The sequence below is a fragment of the Triturus cristatus genome, chromosome 3_1 (assembly GCF_964204655.1).
Source record: "Triturus cristatus chromosome 3_1, aTriCri1.1, whole genome shotgun sequence".
Lineage (NCBI taxonomy): Eukaryota > Metazoa > Chordata > Amphibia > Caudata > Salamandridae > Triturus > Triturus cristatus.
The window spans coordinates 978,388,877-978,408,344 of record NC_140583.1 but is presented as its reverse complement, the minus strand read 5'-3'; the positions used below and the strand labels follow the sequence as shown (position 1 = coordinate 978,408,344).

The following is a 19,468-nucleotide window of genomic DNA, read 5'->3' as shown; positions in this document are numbered from 1 at the left end:
TAGCCTAAAAATATTTTAATGAGATGTAAGGATTCCTGATGAGACCATAAAACTAATAACAAATCTGCTATTGGCATCTGGTCATTAACGATACAATCAAAACGGCACGCGCCTAATGCAGCAATGCATTAACAGAACTCAGTGTGCAGCCTCTGGGCAGCAGAGAGGCTAGAGTGGGGTACAGGGGAAATCAGTGAAGAAGAGACAGCGTGAGAGAGCAGTAGCACTGTCTCGATGTTGTGCATGTTCAATCTCCAGGTGCAGATATGCAGCGCACGCCTCTACTGTTCTAGATCGCTCTTTATGGGAGGGAGTAGTTCTTCATAGTTAAAGGGATCTTTCTGTTTTTAGTGCAAAAAGTGCATGTGACCTAGAGAAGCTGCAACCTCACTGTACCGTACCCGCTGTCCCTGCGGTGGGGGCGTCGATAAGTATTATAACCAAGAACCCTGCGATCAGTGGTGACAATACTGCGCAGAGTTCAAACCGCGTTCATGCACATGCGGTGGTGCTGCAGATGCGAATCCAGCACCGTCTCAATACTACTTGAGGTTGGTTTAAGGATCCAACCATGTTTTCTCAATGTCTGACTGAGCAAAGGGTTTTGTGAAGAGATATTCGAAGGAGAGCAGTATGGAAGGCATTCCACGGATGGGAGTAGCTGCTGAGGCAACGTTTACTCCTGCTGAATAAAGTATGAATCTATGTGCATCAAGGCAACAGACACCTAGAACCCCGGCCTCTGTGCCGGATGAGCACATGGGACTATTTTCTTGATTCAGGTGGCGATGGAAAGCGGGAGATCGACGTTTCGGTGCCAGATCGTCTTGTTCCATCATTTGGGCATGAGGCATCCCATAGTATGATTGGATCAGGAGTTGCCAGCACAAGAGATGCAACACTTGGAGACACTGTGGAGAATCTGAGGTCAACCTGGAGTGAAGTTAGAGCCATTGATACACAGTCACTTATGACAGGTGACATGACTGATGATCAATTGATTCTGGTGAAATGCCAAGGCATCCATCTCAAGCAGCTTCCCCAATCTTACAACGAGAATGAAGTCACTTCCTTCTCGAGAACTATGCCAAGGCTCGGAACATAGGGAGACTAGGTGATCACTGCACAGCCCAACACAAGAGAATTAACTGTTCAAATCTTTTTGGCAGGGACATACCATGCATTCTCTTGTGAAAAGTGACTTATGGAAGCTCTCTATCACAACTAAAGGGGAGCAGAAAAACCACAAGGCTGTCTGGTAGCAAACAGTGTTTAATTTGTGCCAGTGATTGAACTCATTTTTGGGGACCAGGACTCATTTCTCGCTATCAGAATTTGACCCAGAACAAGAGAGAAAGATAGAAATGGGAGAAAGACGGAAAAATAGAAAGATGGGAAAATAATGACAACATGAGAAAGCAGTGCACAAAGAATCAGCAAGAGTGAGATAAAGAGACAGGAAGTGTAGGATGGGCCTTAAACGAGGTATATGGTGGGATTAAGGCCAGGCAGCCTCTCTTTTCAGCAACCGTGGCATTCTGCAGAGCAAGTGGTGGGTTTCTGCTACAATATACATATTGTTGCATTGGCTTGTTGGTGCAACAGGAAATCGCCTCATAGTCCTCTCAAGTTCATACGAGGGTCACCCACAGGCACCACCCGGCCATGTGAAGGATGGATATCGATGAAATGGTTATTCCCAGCGGTATGTTAATAAGCCCAACCACCAAAAAGGGACCTTATTGACACTGAATGATAGCTTTGAAACCATTAGGCAACACAACAAATATAACACGCAAATCATACATAGAGCAGGTTTCGTGAAATTTCTGAGTCCAATATCAATGCTGTGGCAGAATGCTGTGAAGCTGGCATCAACTGGCAGGGTCACACTGATTTTCAGTAAGTAACAACCAACTTTGTAATTTAGAAAATGGTGTTGCTGCCATTACAGCACTAACAACCTTTCATTACATTCATACCGTGACCGTGTAGAGGATACCAAGAGCTTACCAGAGACCACCTGTGTTCAGAAGAAGACGCGTTCTATGCGCTCTCCTTCAGTGCCTTGTCAGACTCTATGCTCAGATTGTTGCTTAGGATCATTGCCACCTGGTTCCTTCCTGCGCTTCCCACTCGTCTTGACCGTGGAGTGTTTTCTGTGAGCCGTGTGGATTATGGAGCGCAAAGTTTGGCGGCGGGATGTCAGAATTCTGTGTGGTGTGTATCATATCAACTTAGGTTTCTGCTTCATTGTTGATCGAACGCCAATAGCCGCTTTTTAAGACTGTGGTCCGTCCATTGCATGAACTCTGAGTTTCTCAGTTCAAGATCTTTTCCTGTGAGGTCAGTCCCTGCTTAAATCATATATAAAGGAGGCTTCATGAGAGGAAGTTGCATCACAATTCGTTTCGTTTCCTGACTTTTTGTCATGATCTTCACACCTTGCTACTATTTTATCCTAATTTTTGCCTCAAGGGGATTGGATCATTTTCTTTTTGGATTCTTGTCGTGACATAGCCTGGCTCTTTTCTAATTCCTGATGTCAGGAGGAGCTTGGTGCCTTGCATACGTCTCCAGTTCTAGCTCCATCTTCAATCAAGAATTACAAGATCACAAGATTGACTAAGGATGTTTTCCTTCCTGTGACCCTCTAAGGTAGACACTTGTCCCCTCTCATGTCTATTATTCTGTGCACAGTGCCACCACAGCTACTCTAGAATTGTGCACACAGACATTCTCTTAGCATCCAGTCTTTGACCTCTTTAGCCACATCAAGGAAACGTTTGAAACCTTGCCACAGACCCACATGATGGTAACTGGCTATTATGTTTTAATAATGTTATCAATGGGGGCCTGGTGACACGATAACGAACAACACCGCCATTGCCCAAGCAGTTTGAGTTTTATTTACTCCTTCAGCAAATGACCTTTCATGAACGAAAAAGTTAAATCAGTACTACAAAAAAGAAAAAAAAGTAAAATAACATAATACAAATAAAGAAAATGGCGACATATAATTATCATGTGAAAGGAAGGGAAAGAGCATGAATGGAGTGTGATTTTTCAAGTGGTCTTCAACAAAACAAGTAACTGTGTGCCGTTCAGCAGATTTCCAATGCTTTCAGTTTGTTTCCGCAGTCACCAGGTTTCTTGAGAGCAGTTTGTAAATGTTACTAATAGGAAATATATATGCGGTTCAGGTTTCAGGTAGAAAATTTCGTTTTGGCTTCTCCTTAGCTGAGAATCCATGATTCACACAAATTAAAGGAAATTGGTAAATTTGGGCAAGTAGCTCCCAAATATGATGTAATTTCTTTGAATAACCGGTTGAGAAAACTACCGAACATGAAATAATATTATACATGTAGCACATACTCATACAAATGTGGGCGCACTATGAGTAGATGTGAACTTCGGTGTTCATAACCCTAATGGCCTAGACGAATGAGTGGGCACTGGGGGAACAGATAGAGAATGCATGGGAAGCAGTCAATTCTAAACCCCTCAAATTGGTCAATAGATGCACATAAGTACACATTTACCCAAGGAGACCTAACAGGGAACAACATACACATGAACGAAGATGGGGCAGCACAGAGCCTTGATCGATTCCACATATTGAACATGTAGATATTCACTCTTGCCTTCGGCCAAGAACATTTATTTCAGTTGCCAAAGGGAGGTGGCTGTTGGGTCAGTAGGGTGGCAGCTAAAATTCTTAATCCAAATAAACAGAAACTCATGGATCATGGAAATCACAAAGCCCGTCCAGATAACACATTCTGCCTCCTGCTACCATTTTCTATACCATTCTTCGAGCTATTGGCATGCACCAAGAAGTGATCATTTTCAATTTTGTTTTCTGTGCAAAATGATTGATTTTTCTACAATATCATTAGCTGTTCTGAACTTTGATAGTGGGAATTGGCTATGGTGTACCATGTGTCGTTTTTATTGCATAAAATTTACTTTTTTAGCTAAGCTCCAACTTTAACAAGCAGTTTGTTAAAAAGTTCTAGATTTACAATTCAGCATTCATGTGTGTATATGCAACTTAGATTTACAAATTGAAAATAAAGAGGCTACCGCAACTTCTGCAGTTATAATGAATGAAGATAGCAACCCTTATTCAGCATTTAGGTATGGACTGTATGCTTAATTCCAATACGTTTAAGAAAAACACTTTGAAAATGTTTTAATTTGATTTAAAGCCCCTTCTGCATGGTATGATCTGTGCAAAGTGTGCCACTTCTAATTGTCAACGGGTATTGGATCCTGCACACCATTTATATCAGATAAAGGTTAATAGAGATAATATATTTAATTTAGGAAACTGTAAGGGCGTGCACCGAGGTATCACACTCTAAACCTGGGTGTTTTTCACCACTCGCGTTTGGAGAGCATGACAGCCGGATCAGTTGATCGAAACAAGAAATAACCCCCTGATGAAGGGCAGAAGGCTGCCCGAAATGCATTGGGGGTAATGCACGCTTGTTTTTCCCAAAAAGTCTTACTTACTATGGATTTACATAAACAAATATATATAATTAATGAATTCAATGAGATTACAACAACATATTCCGAAATAAATGGTGTGTTGGAACATCTACTTCTGAACTCGGATTCTTTTGACTTAAAAGTATTCCAATTGGATTTTAGGCAGTGCACTTTGAGGGGCACTTCACAGCAGGGAAGTGCAACGGTACCCACTTCTAATTGTCCCCTGCAGAGTTTGCAAATCACATAATCAAAAAAACACTGCAATGTGAAGCTATGTGATGAATTTTGCTTTTCTATAATTTCTGTGGGCCTATTAAGCTTTTGGCATGCTGGGCTTGTTTACGGTTGTAGGAGTAGTCACCGACCTTGAACAGAGTGCTCTGTCCCAATTGTATTTGGCTCTCTGTGGTTGTGTTTTGTGTTATTTAGAGATGACTTATGTTGGAGTCTACTGCTGGGCAGTGACTGGATACATCTTGTGATGGATCTGTGAGAGCATTATCTGTGTGGATGCACATTTGCCCAGGCTTGGCCAGGTGTAGCTTTCAGTCTGCAGACATCTTTGTCAATTATGTGGATTTGATTAAATGTTGTGCATGCATTGGTGTGGTGTATGTAAGTTAACTTCTTCGAAATAGTTGAAAGGTGGACCAGCGTGGGGTGAGAAGGCTAGCATTATCATATATCCCCACCACTGTGGATAGCTTGTGTCTCCCCAGCATCTTCTTCAGTTCCACTGTAGCTTGAGTCTATACCATTTTCACCACAAGGACTGCAGTACACGGAGCTTCAACGCTGCACATCTTGCAGACTAGGAAAAGCATAACATCTCTGTTGATGGGGCCGCTGGGTTTTATTGGGTGGTTTCAGTTCTGCTCAAGTGATTGCATGGCCTTCTAAATTGTGCACCAGGGGCCTGAACCTTCTGTGACAGACCAGCAGTGGAGGGGGTAACGCATGCCTGTCCTCAGTGACACAAGGGCTAGTAAAAGTGAAGATAGTATGCATTTCAGCACTTACAAAATGAGCATCTCTAAGCCAATAGCATCTGCCCATTTGCCTTCCCACTGCACAGCTCAGCCGATCAGAAGGCATAATTGCAGAAGCGAGAGACTAAGCCTCAGATCCTTACATAAGATCTTGTACTTATCTTTTCAGATTACTTTGAAGGGGTGAAAGAAGGGAAGTGGCAGAGGGAGATCGGGGGCTTAGCAAGAGGGTTAGTCAACAGAAGGTAGTTGGCGCTACCCCTGTAGTACAAGTTACTAGTGAGGCCTCATCTGGAGCATCACATTTTGGCATCGAAGACACATCTCTATAGTGGGAAAACCAGGTTACTGACATTGGAAAAATAGGGTACCAAAATGGGGAATGGTTTAAATGAGAAACCAGACAAGAACAGGCTCAAGGGTGTAAATATGTATACCGTGAGGGATTGGTTGATATGATAGATGTTGTGGAATTCTTTATGGACATAAAGAATTCAAGACACTTCATCTATCCCAGCAGGAGTGTGATATGATAATGGTGGAGTTGGGATTCAAGGGTGACTTTAGAAAACGTATTCACCCAATAGGACTTGGATAATTGAAAGAAGACATTGTTAGAGCAACAGTGGAGGACAACATCTGCAAGGAAGGCCCCAACTGGAGACCAGGGAGATTTGCATCAATAGAAGGCAGGAAAAAGTGTGTACAAGATTGGCCAACAGTCCTAATGTGTCGCCCCAATCTTTCTGGATGAGGCATGGAAGGATTAACCACTTGATGGGGAATGGTGGGGCACAACCGTCTTGTGCTATTTATGAACTAACGCTTAAAAGTGGATTATTCCTCTGCAGCCCCTCCGCTTCAACCCCACGAGGCACAATTTGCTAGACGCCAACCAATGAATCATGCAAGACGTTGCCGTCTGTTGAAGCTAATTGTGCGTGGAAGCGCTCATTAATTACTTGCCGGTCTGAGTTTCAATGCCCTGCGAGGCCTGTGTGAGTAACTGCATTATTCTCTCTATTTTGCAGATCGCAGCCCTGGAACGGCAGATCTTCGACTTCCTGGGATACCAGTGGGCACCCATTCTGGCCAACTTCCTACACATCATGGCGGTCATCCTGGGAATCTTTGGCACTGTGCAGTACAGATCGAGATACCTCATAATGGTAAGTGAAGTGGGCGCCCACCGACCTCCAGTAGTTGTTAGGGCAGGCTGTTGTTTTCTACTCCATAAACCGAGATGGACTGGTGTATTTGGTTCTGCCAGAACAATTCTGTGAGAAGAAAATATGCGACAGAGAATGGTCCATGCCAGGCATGCCAACGACAGACCCTACCAGATACAGATATTCGGATGTGCCAGCCTGTTCGGAAGACTCCTGCTTCTGCTGTCGTCCAGTAAATTATTATAAACTGTGCCACAGAAGTTAAAGTGCCCTGTGGGCCTATTCCCCTCTCATCCCATACACAAGTTTAGGGTCACTGCCATTCTAGCTTCTAACGATTCACAAGACACCCTGGGAATCTACAGCACTAAAGCAAGGAGATGCGGAAACAAAGACTCACAGAAAGATAAGACACTACTCACCTTCCTCCTTACTGTTACACAAGAGGTCAAGGCAATACACCCTTCCTCCATTCAAATACACTGGATGGCTCTGCTCTACACACCTCCTCATAACACACAGAGGGGGACGACACAATACACACCTTCCTCCTTACAGACACTCAAAACACAGGATGACAAAACATGGCGCACCACCTGCTACAGACACAGGGGTGGATCAGAGAACACACACAACTTCCATAAAGCCAAACAAGAGTACCCAAGGCTGCATACCACCTCCTTGGAAACACAGAGGGATACAATCTTCACATGCCTCTCCTTACATCCTTTACACTTTTACACAATTCGACTATAGGTGTCAAGTGATGGTGTATTTCCCTATAGAAAGGCTGAGCGTTTGCATCCATTGGTGGGCAAGAAGTATCAATACTTTGTAAAATGTAGATTTCTTCGATAAGCGTCGGAGTAATAAATTACAACCGCAGTCATGTAATCTGCATTACTTAGTTTTCCAACTAACGATTGCAAACACAGTTTGTATTTCAAGTTAGAGCCTCTGTCAAGGAAGGTCTGGCTGAAAGGCAGCGAGAAATCCATAAGTGTGCCAGAAAAAGACATGGTCTTCCTTACTCCTAAACCTGTCCTTACGTAAACACTACGAGCATGCTGACATAGGAGGCCTTGGCAAGGGCTACAGGACTGAAAGGTCAGCATCTAAACATGCAGTTATTTTTAGAGGTAGAATAGAACATGTTGCATGGTACACCTGGACACCAACAAAGCACTACCCTGCAATACCAAGAGGCCAATCACCGCTGATGAAGACTGCAAAGTGGTACATTGTTACTAAAACTGTGTTAGAACTATAACTAATGTAAACATGAACTGTTTTCTTTATACAAATCGACTCAGGTGAACTATTCAGACTACTTTTCAAGAAAACAGTCTTTCAGTGACACTTTTCTCAAGGCACAGTGACCAGGTTAGGAAGAGTTTGAGACTGACCTGTGCCACATTCATACTTCTACAGAACAAATGTGTACAATAGTTGCACACACAGTTCTGTCATGGAATTAACTCTGGGTCACCAAATTCCTTTATGTTCTGATATAATACTAACGAGCTGCTCAATCCTTAGAACCTAGGAGAGATGGTTCGATGATCCCGGGCGCTTCTCACCTAGGGGTTTCTTGCATCAGGTCTCCATTCTTCTCGGTAGATACAGCTCAGTGAAGACTTGAAGGCGCAATGAAGAACACCATTCAATATTAAATAATACTTTTTTGCAGTGTTTAGTCATTTTTAACATTTATTACATTCCCCACCGAAAACATTTTATTCAATGTTTTCAATTCACGTTTGTTCAATCTAGTTTTTATTTCGTTTTCTTCACATTATGTGATTCTGAGGATCTCCCCTTCCTGAAAAAGTGCTGGAGTGCAGGTGAGGTATCAGGAGGTTGTTCAGTCCTCCTTCCATGCATCGCCCACTCTGGGGCACAAATTACTCACCAACTAAATAGCGGGGAATGTGAGCCGTTCTGAACTTTGGATCTCTAAATGTAAAAGTGGTGCACGCTTTCCTCAGTACCGAGGTACAGAATCCACAAGTTAGCACTGTCTGTCTAACAGACTTACACCGAGTTTGCCCTTGTGGAAATCAGGCTTCAAGTCTCACTGCAAGCACGATTTGTACTCAACTTAGTATCCTGTTTCAGGCGCAAACTACAATTTTGCACCTAAAGCAGGATTACACTACACTTAAAATCAGAACTATGGTGTGTGAAACAAAAACTCTTGTGTGTTAGATAGAAAGGAACTAGATCTATTGACTTTGGAACTGGGGGAACATGGAGCAAATCATGATCCCATTGTCTACACTGCGCTGGCGCAAAAGGGACCTCTGTCTTTCTTTTGCATCTTTGCATTTCCAAGTTAGTGCATGGGCTGTGGACAGCGGATAACGGAAACAAAGGACAGAAATATCCTCCTTGTTTTTTTTTTATCCCTCGCTGTTTTTTCGAATCTATAGAGTCAACTATAGAAGCTATAGAAGACCTCACTTAAATTTCTATCTTTGTTTACCAGCAGCGGTACATATAGATTCCATACGGATATGATACAGTTGGCACTCTCATTAGCCTTTTGTGACACAAGATGCCCTGCTACCCTCTTGATTATGTTTCTTATATAGACTTAATTCTATCTTCAACCTTCATTTAGCAGTTGACCTTTCCTCCGTTTCACTGAGTTTTTGACCAATCATATACCGCCTTTTTTGATGGTCCACCTATACTATATCGACTTCATTAAGTCGTTCATTTATTATAGCCTGAGTGTGCACCTCGTTTTTACTTATGAAGCTCTCTTTCCACTGTTTCATATTTTCAATTTGCTTCCCTACACTGCCCCATACATGAAAAGTAGTACGTCCAGATGTTCATATGTTTTACTGACTCATTAATTTATTTAGCCTTTTTTTTAGAGCTCTACGTGCATCTGATTTCTGCCAAGCACTTGGTAAAATACAGAAAAGTGGAGTTAAGGTCTAATCTATGAGGCGTGCTCCTGATCTGATATTGTTAATCTCTTCCTATGGGTGAGACATTTTAGTTGAAGTTGGACCTGTTCAATTTCAAGGCCTTTCCTTATAATAGTGTAGGTTGGTTCTGCCCAGAGTCTTGGTTTCAGGTTCGGTGAGCTTCGCAGTCTGGACCCTATATTCACATTGTACTGCATCGCTGTTTATGCCGCCTGAAGGCTCATTGAGATTTCAGCTTTGCTGTTGTCGATCACGCATTTCTGTCATCCACATAGTGGGTGTCCAGGCTCAGCAGGCGTCATAGGCCTTTCGACCAGTAAGCCCTGTGCGTGTCCCATTGCGCTATAATATCACATCCCTTGGGAGCTAGCGCACCGCCTTGCAGGCTGGTTTTATGTGGTTGCACCAGTGCAGGTCTACGCGCATTCTGAATGATTGATTCTAAAGCCTTTGAAGCCCGTCAGTGAGTTTCTTTGTGAGCCAGGTGTAAAGGTGTAAACATTCTTACTAAAGTTTTTGTGATCCATTGCAAAGGCCCTGGCTACCTCCAGACGGTGAGTAGTTCGCAGGAGTGGAAGGATTCTCTAAAGTATTGTAAGTGCATTTATAAAGCACTTTCTACCACTGATGAGGTGTTGAAGCGCAGTATGGCGGGTAGCATGCCACTCTGTAGCCCAAAGTTAGTGGTTAATCCAGTGGTTATTAAGCGTGAAGTTGTGGAACTGGCTGACAGGGAGGCTTCCCTAGCCACATTTAGTGCAAAGCTTCCCACAGTAATCTCACTGGGAGGGTTTCAATTTGTTTTTGTTATAGTCTCTGAATGTGTACTAACATAGTGATGATATTAATAGTAAGCACTGCTGATTTACGTGTGCGAATCATTGTAATAACAGTGTTACTTTTTATCAGAATAGTGGAATTAAGGTTTGCAGGCTTGCGATGAGAAGGCATGTCAACTTTATTGTTAATTAGTTGCCTTTTAAAAAAAAAATCAAGTTAAATGTAATCATTAATTCTAAAAAATGTTTGTATGGTGCTGATTGCTGTTTTCTTTTGTGAGTCAAAGGGCGCTTATGGAGAGAGAGCGAGAGCTTGGATAGTTGAAGACTCACTGATATTGCTTGCCTTATATGCAAGTAAAATGTTGGGAGGCAACATGGCCACATGAAATGGTACTCTCAATATGGTGAAATGGAGAGAATGCTCTGAATAGTAAATAGGCTAGGTACTTTTAGATCCCCGGCAAAAAATATTACCTCCTAGGTGAAAGGACGCAGCTCCTAATAGTGGAACCTTTGTAATGGGACAGATCACCAGAGGGTGAGAAGCCTAGGTAGGTGGGTGTTGTCCAACATGATGGTCAGCTCCTCAGTGGCACAACAAAACTTTCAGGGCCCCCCCTGCAAAGTGCATGGAGAATCCTCACTTTCTCCGGACCCAGTCAGGACCTCTCAGGCCCGCCCATGCACATTGTCGTAGGGGGCCCGGCGGAGCTAGCCCCCCCGCACTGCAGGGGCTGTGAGAGCTATTGTTGCACCACTGCGCCTCCTGTGTTACCTATGCTCTGTGCCCAATAAAAGAATCATGGTACTGTCCAACTGGCCTGAAACTTCCATCTTGGGAGACTGGGATTTGTCTAGTCTCGTTTCATACTCGAGGGCATGGCGGAGCACTATGTCTAACAAAGCAAAAACCAAAGGAAATGATGGACGGAGTGTTGAACATTGCAAGCACTCACCCCCAGTCAACTGATCTGGGTTTAATCCATCACCGTTCTTTTGCCCACTCTGCCACCCCAATTCAGACATGGCCATATGCAAATCAGTCTGACTCTGTGCCTCATGGGAACAGTCCAGCCCGAACTGCCAAGCCTTGTCTTCCCTGGACCGGAAACAAACTTCCTAGGACCGGTTTCTGGCATTTCAACCGTCTTCAGCCAGGCTTGCTTGAATCCAGTGGCAAAGTGAGCAAGGGACTCACGTCTGAGCATACCCTGCCAATTTATGGCGAACAAAGCAAAAACCAAAGGAAATGATGGACGGAGTGTTGAACATTGCAAGTACTCACCCCCAGTCAACTGATCTGGGTTTAATCCATCATCGTTCTTTAGCCCACTCTGCCACCCCAGTTCAGACATGGCCATATGCAAATCAGTCTGACCCTGTGCCTCATGGGAACAGTCCAGCCCGAACTGCCAAGCCTTGTCTTCCCTGGACCGGAAACAAACTTCCTAGGACCGGTTTCTGGCATTTCAGCCGTCTTCAGCCAGGCTTGCTTGAATCCAGTGGCAATGTGAGCAAGGGACTCACGTCTGAGCATACCCTGCCAACTTATGGCGAACAAAGCAAAAACCAAAGGAAATGATGGACGGAGTGTTGAACATTGCAAGCACTCACCCCCAGTCAACTGATCTGGGTTTAATCCATCACCGTTCTTTAGCCCACTCTGCCACCCCAGTTCAGACATGGCCATATGCAAATCAGTCTGACCCTGTGCCTCATGGGAACAGTCCAGCCCGAACTGCCAAGCCTTGTCTTCCCTGGACCGGAAACAAACTTCCTAGGACCGGTTTCTGGCATTTCAGCCGTCTTCAGCCAGGCTTGCTTGAATCCAGCGGCAAAGTGAGCAAGGGACTCACGTCCAAACATACCTTGCCAACTTATGGCGAACAAAGCAAAAACCAAAGGAAATGATGGACGGAGTGTTGAACATTGCAAGCACTCACCCCCAGTCAACTGATCTGGGTTTAATCCATCACCGTTCTTTAGCCCACTCTGCCACCCCAGTTCAGACATGGCCATATGCAAATCAGTCTGACCCTGTGCCTCATGGGAACAGTCCAGCCCGAACTGCCAAGCCTTGTCTTCCCTGGACCGGAAACAAACTTCCTAGGACCGGTTTCTGGCATTTCAGCCGTCTTCCGCCAGGCTTGCTTGAATCCAGTGGCAAAGTGAGCAAGGGACTCACGTCTGAGCATACCCTGCCAATTTATGGCGAACAAAGCAAAAACCAAAGGAAATGATGGACGGAGTGTTGAACATTGCAAGTACTCACCCCCAGTCAACTGATCTGGGTTTAATCCATCATCGTTCTTTAGCCCACTCTGCCACCCCAGTTCAGACATGGCCATATGCAAATCAGTCTGACCCTGTGCCTCATGGGAACAGTCCAGCCCGAACTGCCAAGCCTTGTCTTCCCTGGACCGGAAACAAACTTCCTAGGACCGGTTTCTGGCATTTCAGCCGTCTTCAGCCAGGCTTGCTTGAATCCAGTGGCAATGTGAGCAAGGGACTCACGTCTGAGCATACCCTGCCAACTTATGGCGAACAAAGCAAAAACCAAAGGAAATGATGGACGGAGTGTTGAACATTGCAAGCACTCACCCCCAGTCAACTGATCTGGGTTTAATCCATCACCGTTCTTTAGCCCACTCTGCCACCCCAGTTCAGACATGGCCATATGCAAATCAGTCTGACCCTGTGCCTCATGGGAACAGTCCAGCCCGAACTGCCAAGCCTTGTCTTCCCTGGACCGGAAACAAACTTCCTAGGACCGGTTTCTGGCATTTCAGCCGTCTTCAGCCAGGCTTGCTTGAATCCAGCGGCAAAGTGAGCAAGGGACTCACGTCCAAACATACCTTGCCAACTTATGGCGAACAAAGCAAAAACCAAAGGAAATGATGGACGGAGTGTTGAACATTGCAAGCACTCACCCCCAGTCAACTGATCTGGGTTTAATCCATCACCGTTCTTTAGCCCACTCTGCCACCCCAGTTCAGACATGGCCATATGCAAATCAGTCTGACCCTGTGCCTCATGGGAACAGTCCAGCCCGAACTGCCAAGCCTTGTCTTCCCTGGACCGGAAACAAACTTCCTAGGACCGGTTTCTGGCATTTCAGCCGTCTTCCGCCAGGCTTGCTTGAATCCAGTGGCAAAGTGAGCAAGGGACTCACGGCTGAGCATACCCTGCCAACTTATGGCGAACAAAGCAAAAACAAAAGGAAATGATGGACGGAGTGTTGAACATTGCAAGCACTCACCCCAGGTCAACTGATCTGGGTTTAATCCATCACCGTTCTTTTGTCCACACTGCCACCCCAGTTCAGACATGGCCATATGCAAATCAATATGACCCTGTGCCTCATGGGAACAGTCCAGCCCGAACTGCCAAGCCTTGTCTTCCCTGGACCTGAAACAAACTTCCTAGGACCGGTTTCTGGCATTTCAGCCGTCTTCAGCCAGGCTTGCTTGAATCCAGTGGCAAAGTGAGCAAGGGACTCACGTCTGAGCTTACCCTGCCAACTTATGGCGAACAAAGCAAAAACCAAAGGAAATGATGGACGGAGTGTTGAACATTGCAAGCACTCACCCCCAGTCAACTGATCTGGGTTTAATCCATCACCGTTCTTTAGCCCACTCTGCCACCCCAGTTCAGACATGGCCATATGCAAATCAGTCTGACCCTGTGCCTCATGGGAACAGTCCAGCCCGAACTGCCAAGCCTTGTCTTCCCTGGCCCGGAAACAAACTTCCTAGGACCGGTTTCTGGCATTTCAGCCGTCTTCAGCCAGGCTTGCTTGAATCCAGTGGCAAAGTGAGCAAGGGACTCACGTCTGAGCATACCCTGCCAACTTATGGCGAACAAAGCAAAAACCAAAGGAAATGATGGACGGAGTGTTGAACATTGCAAGCACTCACCCCCAGTCAACTGATCTGGGTTTAATCCATCACCGTTCTTTAGCCCACTCTGCCACCCCAGTTCAGACATGGCCATATGCAAATCAGTCTGACCCTGTGCCTCATGGGAACAGTCCAGCCCAAACTGCCAAGCCTTGTCTTCCCTGGACCGGAAACAAACTTCCTAGGACCGGTTTCTGGCATTTCAGCCGTCTTCAGCCAGGCTTGCTTGAATCCAGTGGCAAAGTGAGCAAGGGACTCACGTCTGAGCATACCCTGCCAACTTATGGCGAACAAAGCAAAAACCAAAGGAAATGATGGACGGAGTGTTGAACATTGCAAGCACTCACCCCCAGTCAACTGATCTGGGTTTAATCCATCACCGTTCTTTAGCCCACTCTGCCACCCCAGTTCAGACATGGCCATATGCAAATCAGTCTGACCCTGTGCCTCATGGGAACAGTCCAGCCCGAACTACCAAGCCTTGTCTTCCCTGGACCGGAAACAAACTTCCTAGGACCGGTTTCTGGCATTTCAGCCGTCTTCAGCCAGGCTTGCTTGAATCCAGTGGCAAAGTGAGCAAGGGACTCACGTCTGAGCATACCCTGCCAACTCATGGTGAACAAAGCAAAAACCAAAGGAAATGATGGACGGAGTGTTGAACATTGCAAGCACTCACCCCCAGTCAACTGATCTGGGCACTATGTCTCCCATCTTTACTTGCCATGGCAGTGCCCAATTATAGGGTCTCCCAAACTGGCAGACCAGTCCTCTGGTCACTGCTACTGGGTGAGCTGCTACTTACTGCATGAATATGTAGATCACTCAGTAACAGCAATGGTGGAACACAAACTGATGGGCTCGCATGAGGAAGGATCCTGGAGAATTCCATATCTGACAGATATCCTCAGTCTTTGAGCTGACTATGGGCCCGAGAAGGGTGCAGGCCCCCGCACCGTATTTGCTGCATGCACCTTCATTACACTTGTTGAGGACAAACCAGGTTCCTTGTCTGGTCTGAATGGCAGCGATGCGTTGTTCGTATCACTGGCTTTGGAATGTGTGGTGTCAGCAGGATCAGGCCCTTTAGCCACTTAGGGCAATCTCTTGGGGCTTGCAGAAAAGCAACCTGAGAAGCTGTGTCTCAAGTTTGCAGCCTGTAGGTGTCTGGTCAGAGCCTTCGATTATCAATTTTCTCTCAAAGGATTGGGGTGGTAGTGTTTGGTGGGACATGCAGGTTAGATGTAAACGTATTTAAAGAAACTCAGATATGTAGCTCCTACCCCTCTACCACCTTGAATCATATCAAAGTCCTCCCTTGTCATCAATGAATTTCAGCTACCTGGAAGAACTTTTTAAAGATCTAACCAACAGCCATACAGGCGTTCACAGGTCCATTGTTCAACTAGGTATACACTCTTCAATATACAATTTACACAAATACATATAACCATTCTACAATCTTCTATAATTAAGGGCTTCATAATTTAAACAACAAGAACCTATCAACACTTCCAGCCTAGAATACATGCAGTGCCAGTGCAGAATAAAGGTGACATGAAGATAAAAGAGAAATCCCTTGGATGCCCCGCTCTTCGGGTAGCCTAAAAAGAAAGAGTGTGACCATTTCTCTGAGTAACTTACTAGAATTCAAAATAAATGAGGTATATTTTCTGCACTTTGGTATGGTTCAAATCAGGATCATTTCCACGGTTAATATTTCCTCCAACTTATGTAAGGTTTTGGATAATATTCTAATGAGAACTGGCTGCATAAGTCAGTAGTGTTTAAGTTAGGACTGTGATAACCCGCTATTGTGGCCATCCCGTGAACAACTCCTATTCATCTGATTGCCTGGTGCCCCATATCTCCCCTTTATTTTATGTGCTACTCTTGCTTTGAGCCTGCAATGGATCATCATGCTGATCTCCTTCACCAAGCAGCAAAACTTTAGTTAAACCCATCAGGATCTCAACCTGAGGTATTTCCAGGGCAGGAGTTGAGTTTCCTGTAACATAAGCATGTCAACACTCACTCTAGCTGCATATGTGCGGACTCTCACTCTCTTTTTAAAGGCTTGAAGACATTTACTTTCCGGCACATATTATAAGTGGCGCCATTGACACTACGAATCAAGGTTAGATTAACATTAGTGGAACATTAAAAAGAAAATGAATCAGTAGGTTTTTCACTGCACCCATTGCTACTCTGTGCATCATTTCACACGTATTTTGTTTCCTAATCATTTTCCTCAAGAAAGACTTTTCACTCTCATCAGTTTTCATCAATGAACCTTCTCGGGCTAACCTCTCAGATCATGTGCAGCCTCTCCATCTTTGAACCCCTGTATGCTATAGAAGATCGTTCTTACAACTTTCTACGCTTTTTGTTTATTCTGATGTTTGCAAAGTGTGCTCCAGAGCAAATGTGGTTGTTTATCAATGAAAAGAGCCTGGAGCCCTACTCTCAATGTGCAGCTGAGAACACAAGAACAGAGTTCAGACTGGGCCCATGTCTGGATGCAAAGGATAAACCCCACTCCTTTTTATTCCAACTTCACCCTCTTGGCCATTTACTAAATGTTTTCTAGCGAACAATGAGAATGAACCTTCTTCTCCAGTCACACAGCACGCTGGACCCAGGCAGGGTCTACCATGAACAGGCTCAAGTCTGACCATTACACTATGCTGACGTTCTTGGCAAAGCTGCACAAAATAGCTGATAGACAATTCATTGGATGCACTGATGGACGGTTGGCAGGGAAAATACAGAAGAAAGCTGCAGTGCTTAATTTGTAAAAAAAATAAGTCCCAGGGCTTTCGTCAGAAGACCACTATAGCTTGCACCACACATAGCTCCTGCCATGCTGCCAATGATAGTAACAACACAGCTACTGACCACCGCACTCCTACAAGTGTGGCAATTCAGACTATTCCAGGCCCCTAAAGCTAGAAGAATGGCCAGGGCGGTAAGCAATAGTCATTTTTAATGTACATTGTATTAATAATTGACTTTTGTTGTGGTAATCTCTACATCAGCCAGACAGCGTCACTTTGTGGCAGACTGTCACAAGCGCCGGTGTTGACAATTATGTGCCGGTGCTGAGCACCGGAAATCGCCGGCTCAAATTAAGCACTGGAAAGCTGTGAACCCAGGAGCTCAGTTGCCTGATGTCTTCACTCGGTGCACATCACCTGGCAACGGGGACTTTGCGATTTGCTATTGGGGCAACTTTACCACATTAACAAGTCCATGGTACTCTGAGGAGCCAGTCGGGTAGCACACCTTGCTGCTCTAGGCTATAATTACCACAGCTGCACCATCCAACGTATGGCACTAGATTGTGGCTTCCCTAGCACCCAACTGATTTACCATGGCACGGATTGCTCATTCTGGTATTTCCAGTCACTAAAATCAGGCCCTCTGTTCTTGAACGCTGGGTTACCAGGCACAGGAATGTATTTAGAACATGTGTCTTGTGCCTAAGGCAGTTTATGCTTGTAACCCCAAATATCTTGGTAAGTGACTTAGCTAGCACTCTGCTGTTTATCTACTGTGCTTGTCTTCATGACACTATTAATGATCCCACTGATTAAATGTTCCACTTTCGATGACGTTTCATAGTTCGTGGAGTTGAAGTGGAACAGGCTGTGACTTTTATTACATCTTCTCGCAAACCACCTGACGTCCCATCGGGAATTAAAAACCTATCTTTTTCTTTATGAGTTCTCTTATGGTCCATATGGCAGACTCATGGTGCAGCAACACCTATTGGTAATGATGCATTTTAGAAGCTTCTATATCAACCATTTAATCTCTAAAGGTAGGTACTAGTCATACCAGGTGAGGAAAATTGAGTTCTAGAGGCGGAGTGTTCCTGACTGCTACCGCCCTACGACACTGGGACCATGTCTGGGACATGAATCTTACTGGAAGTGCTTCTGAAACTGCCTTATAAGGAGGCTATCTCTGACTGCTGTAAGAGTGGACACTGGACTGTACCCTACAGAGGGCCTGCCTGGAAGAAGGATTCCGTTAGCTGAGATGGGTTGTGAGGTGTGTGCCACTCCAGGACATAAGGTCTCCCAGTCACAGAGCTGGAGAAAAAGCTAACAACAGATTTCTGCATTGCATGGGGCTCAGCGGAAGAGGCTTCACCTTCATGGTTGGTAAACCCACCATGCTCCTGACCCTGCGCATGCTGCAGACCTATGTAAGCCCCTACGCGCCTCCAGAAACCACAGCGACCAATTACATCCTCCATCCTGAGGAAGCAAGAGAGTTAACTGTGCGATGCTGTGCTCATGAGGGAACCGGTGACTGCGTAGAAGCCCTACAAGTGATTCCTGAGATATCAGTCTTTGAGACCGCACTCTCTTGTCTCCAGCTTTCTCTTGACCGTTGGAGTCCATGCCGCTCGCTCTGTAGGTTTCCCTGGCAATTAGAAAATCCAACCCCCTGTTTGAGGTTTGAAACTTAAAGGGCTTTTAAAATAGTTTGTGTCTTTTACTGGGGTTATGTTGACTGAGCAACACAGTGAACGTTAGTCCCCTGATGGCAGCCCTCTGAGCTAGTGAACTCGTGTGACTCTGCCTCCATCACTGGGCACTAGACAGTATCCCTGCGCGGCCCTTTGTGTTATCAATAGGTTGCTGTGCATTCGGGTGATCATCCTGTAGTGTGTCCCTAAGATGTATCTGAGCATAACTTGGTATTTGATGGGGTTTCATAAGAAACAGAGCAAACATCTTAGAATGTACACACTTTGTGCAGCAGCACTGCCCTCAGACAGTACTGCACCCATACGCCTAATGTCTTTGAAATGTAGCAACCAGTGCAAATCCCAAACTGTGGCTTGAGAAATCTACATCTAACATAACAACAAAGACTGAATCTTATTTAAGTATCACGTATAATAAGTATTTATTTAGTTTATGTGATACTTGTGCTGCCTGCCGTAGTCATTCCGTCCCACGTCATCTTTCAAGTGTTAGCCTTGACTGTTCGCCTTCGCTTCGCTACCAAAGACAATGGCAGAGGACTGAGGAGATGCATGGTGGTTCAATGAGCTAGTCTTGGTATCTGGGTCCTGTGGCAATGCTTGTCTCAAGGAGAGTCAACTTTCCTTGAGCCTCACAGGCACCTAGAGAACGGCCTCTTATTTTCTCCGTTTGTGAAAACCACGTT

The 19,468-nt window shown here is 45.1% G+C and overlaps 1 protein-coding gene across 1 annotated transcript in view; it reads left to right on the top strand.

The window, feature by feature from the left end:
- NKAIN1 (sodium/potassium transporting ATPase interacting 1) overlaps nt 1–19,468 on the top strand; it is a 485,391-nt gene that overhangs the window by 319,697 nt on the left and 146,226 nt on the right. Inside the window, exon 2 of the mRNA XM_085645652.1 lies at nt 6,524–6,661. Within this exon, the coding sequence (XP_085501778.1) occupies nt 6,524–6,661 (138 nt within the window). The remainder of the gene's footprint in view (nt 1–6,523; nt 6,662–19,468) is intronic.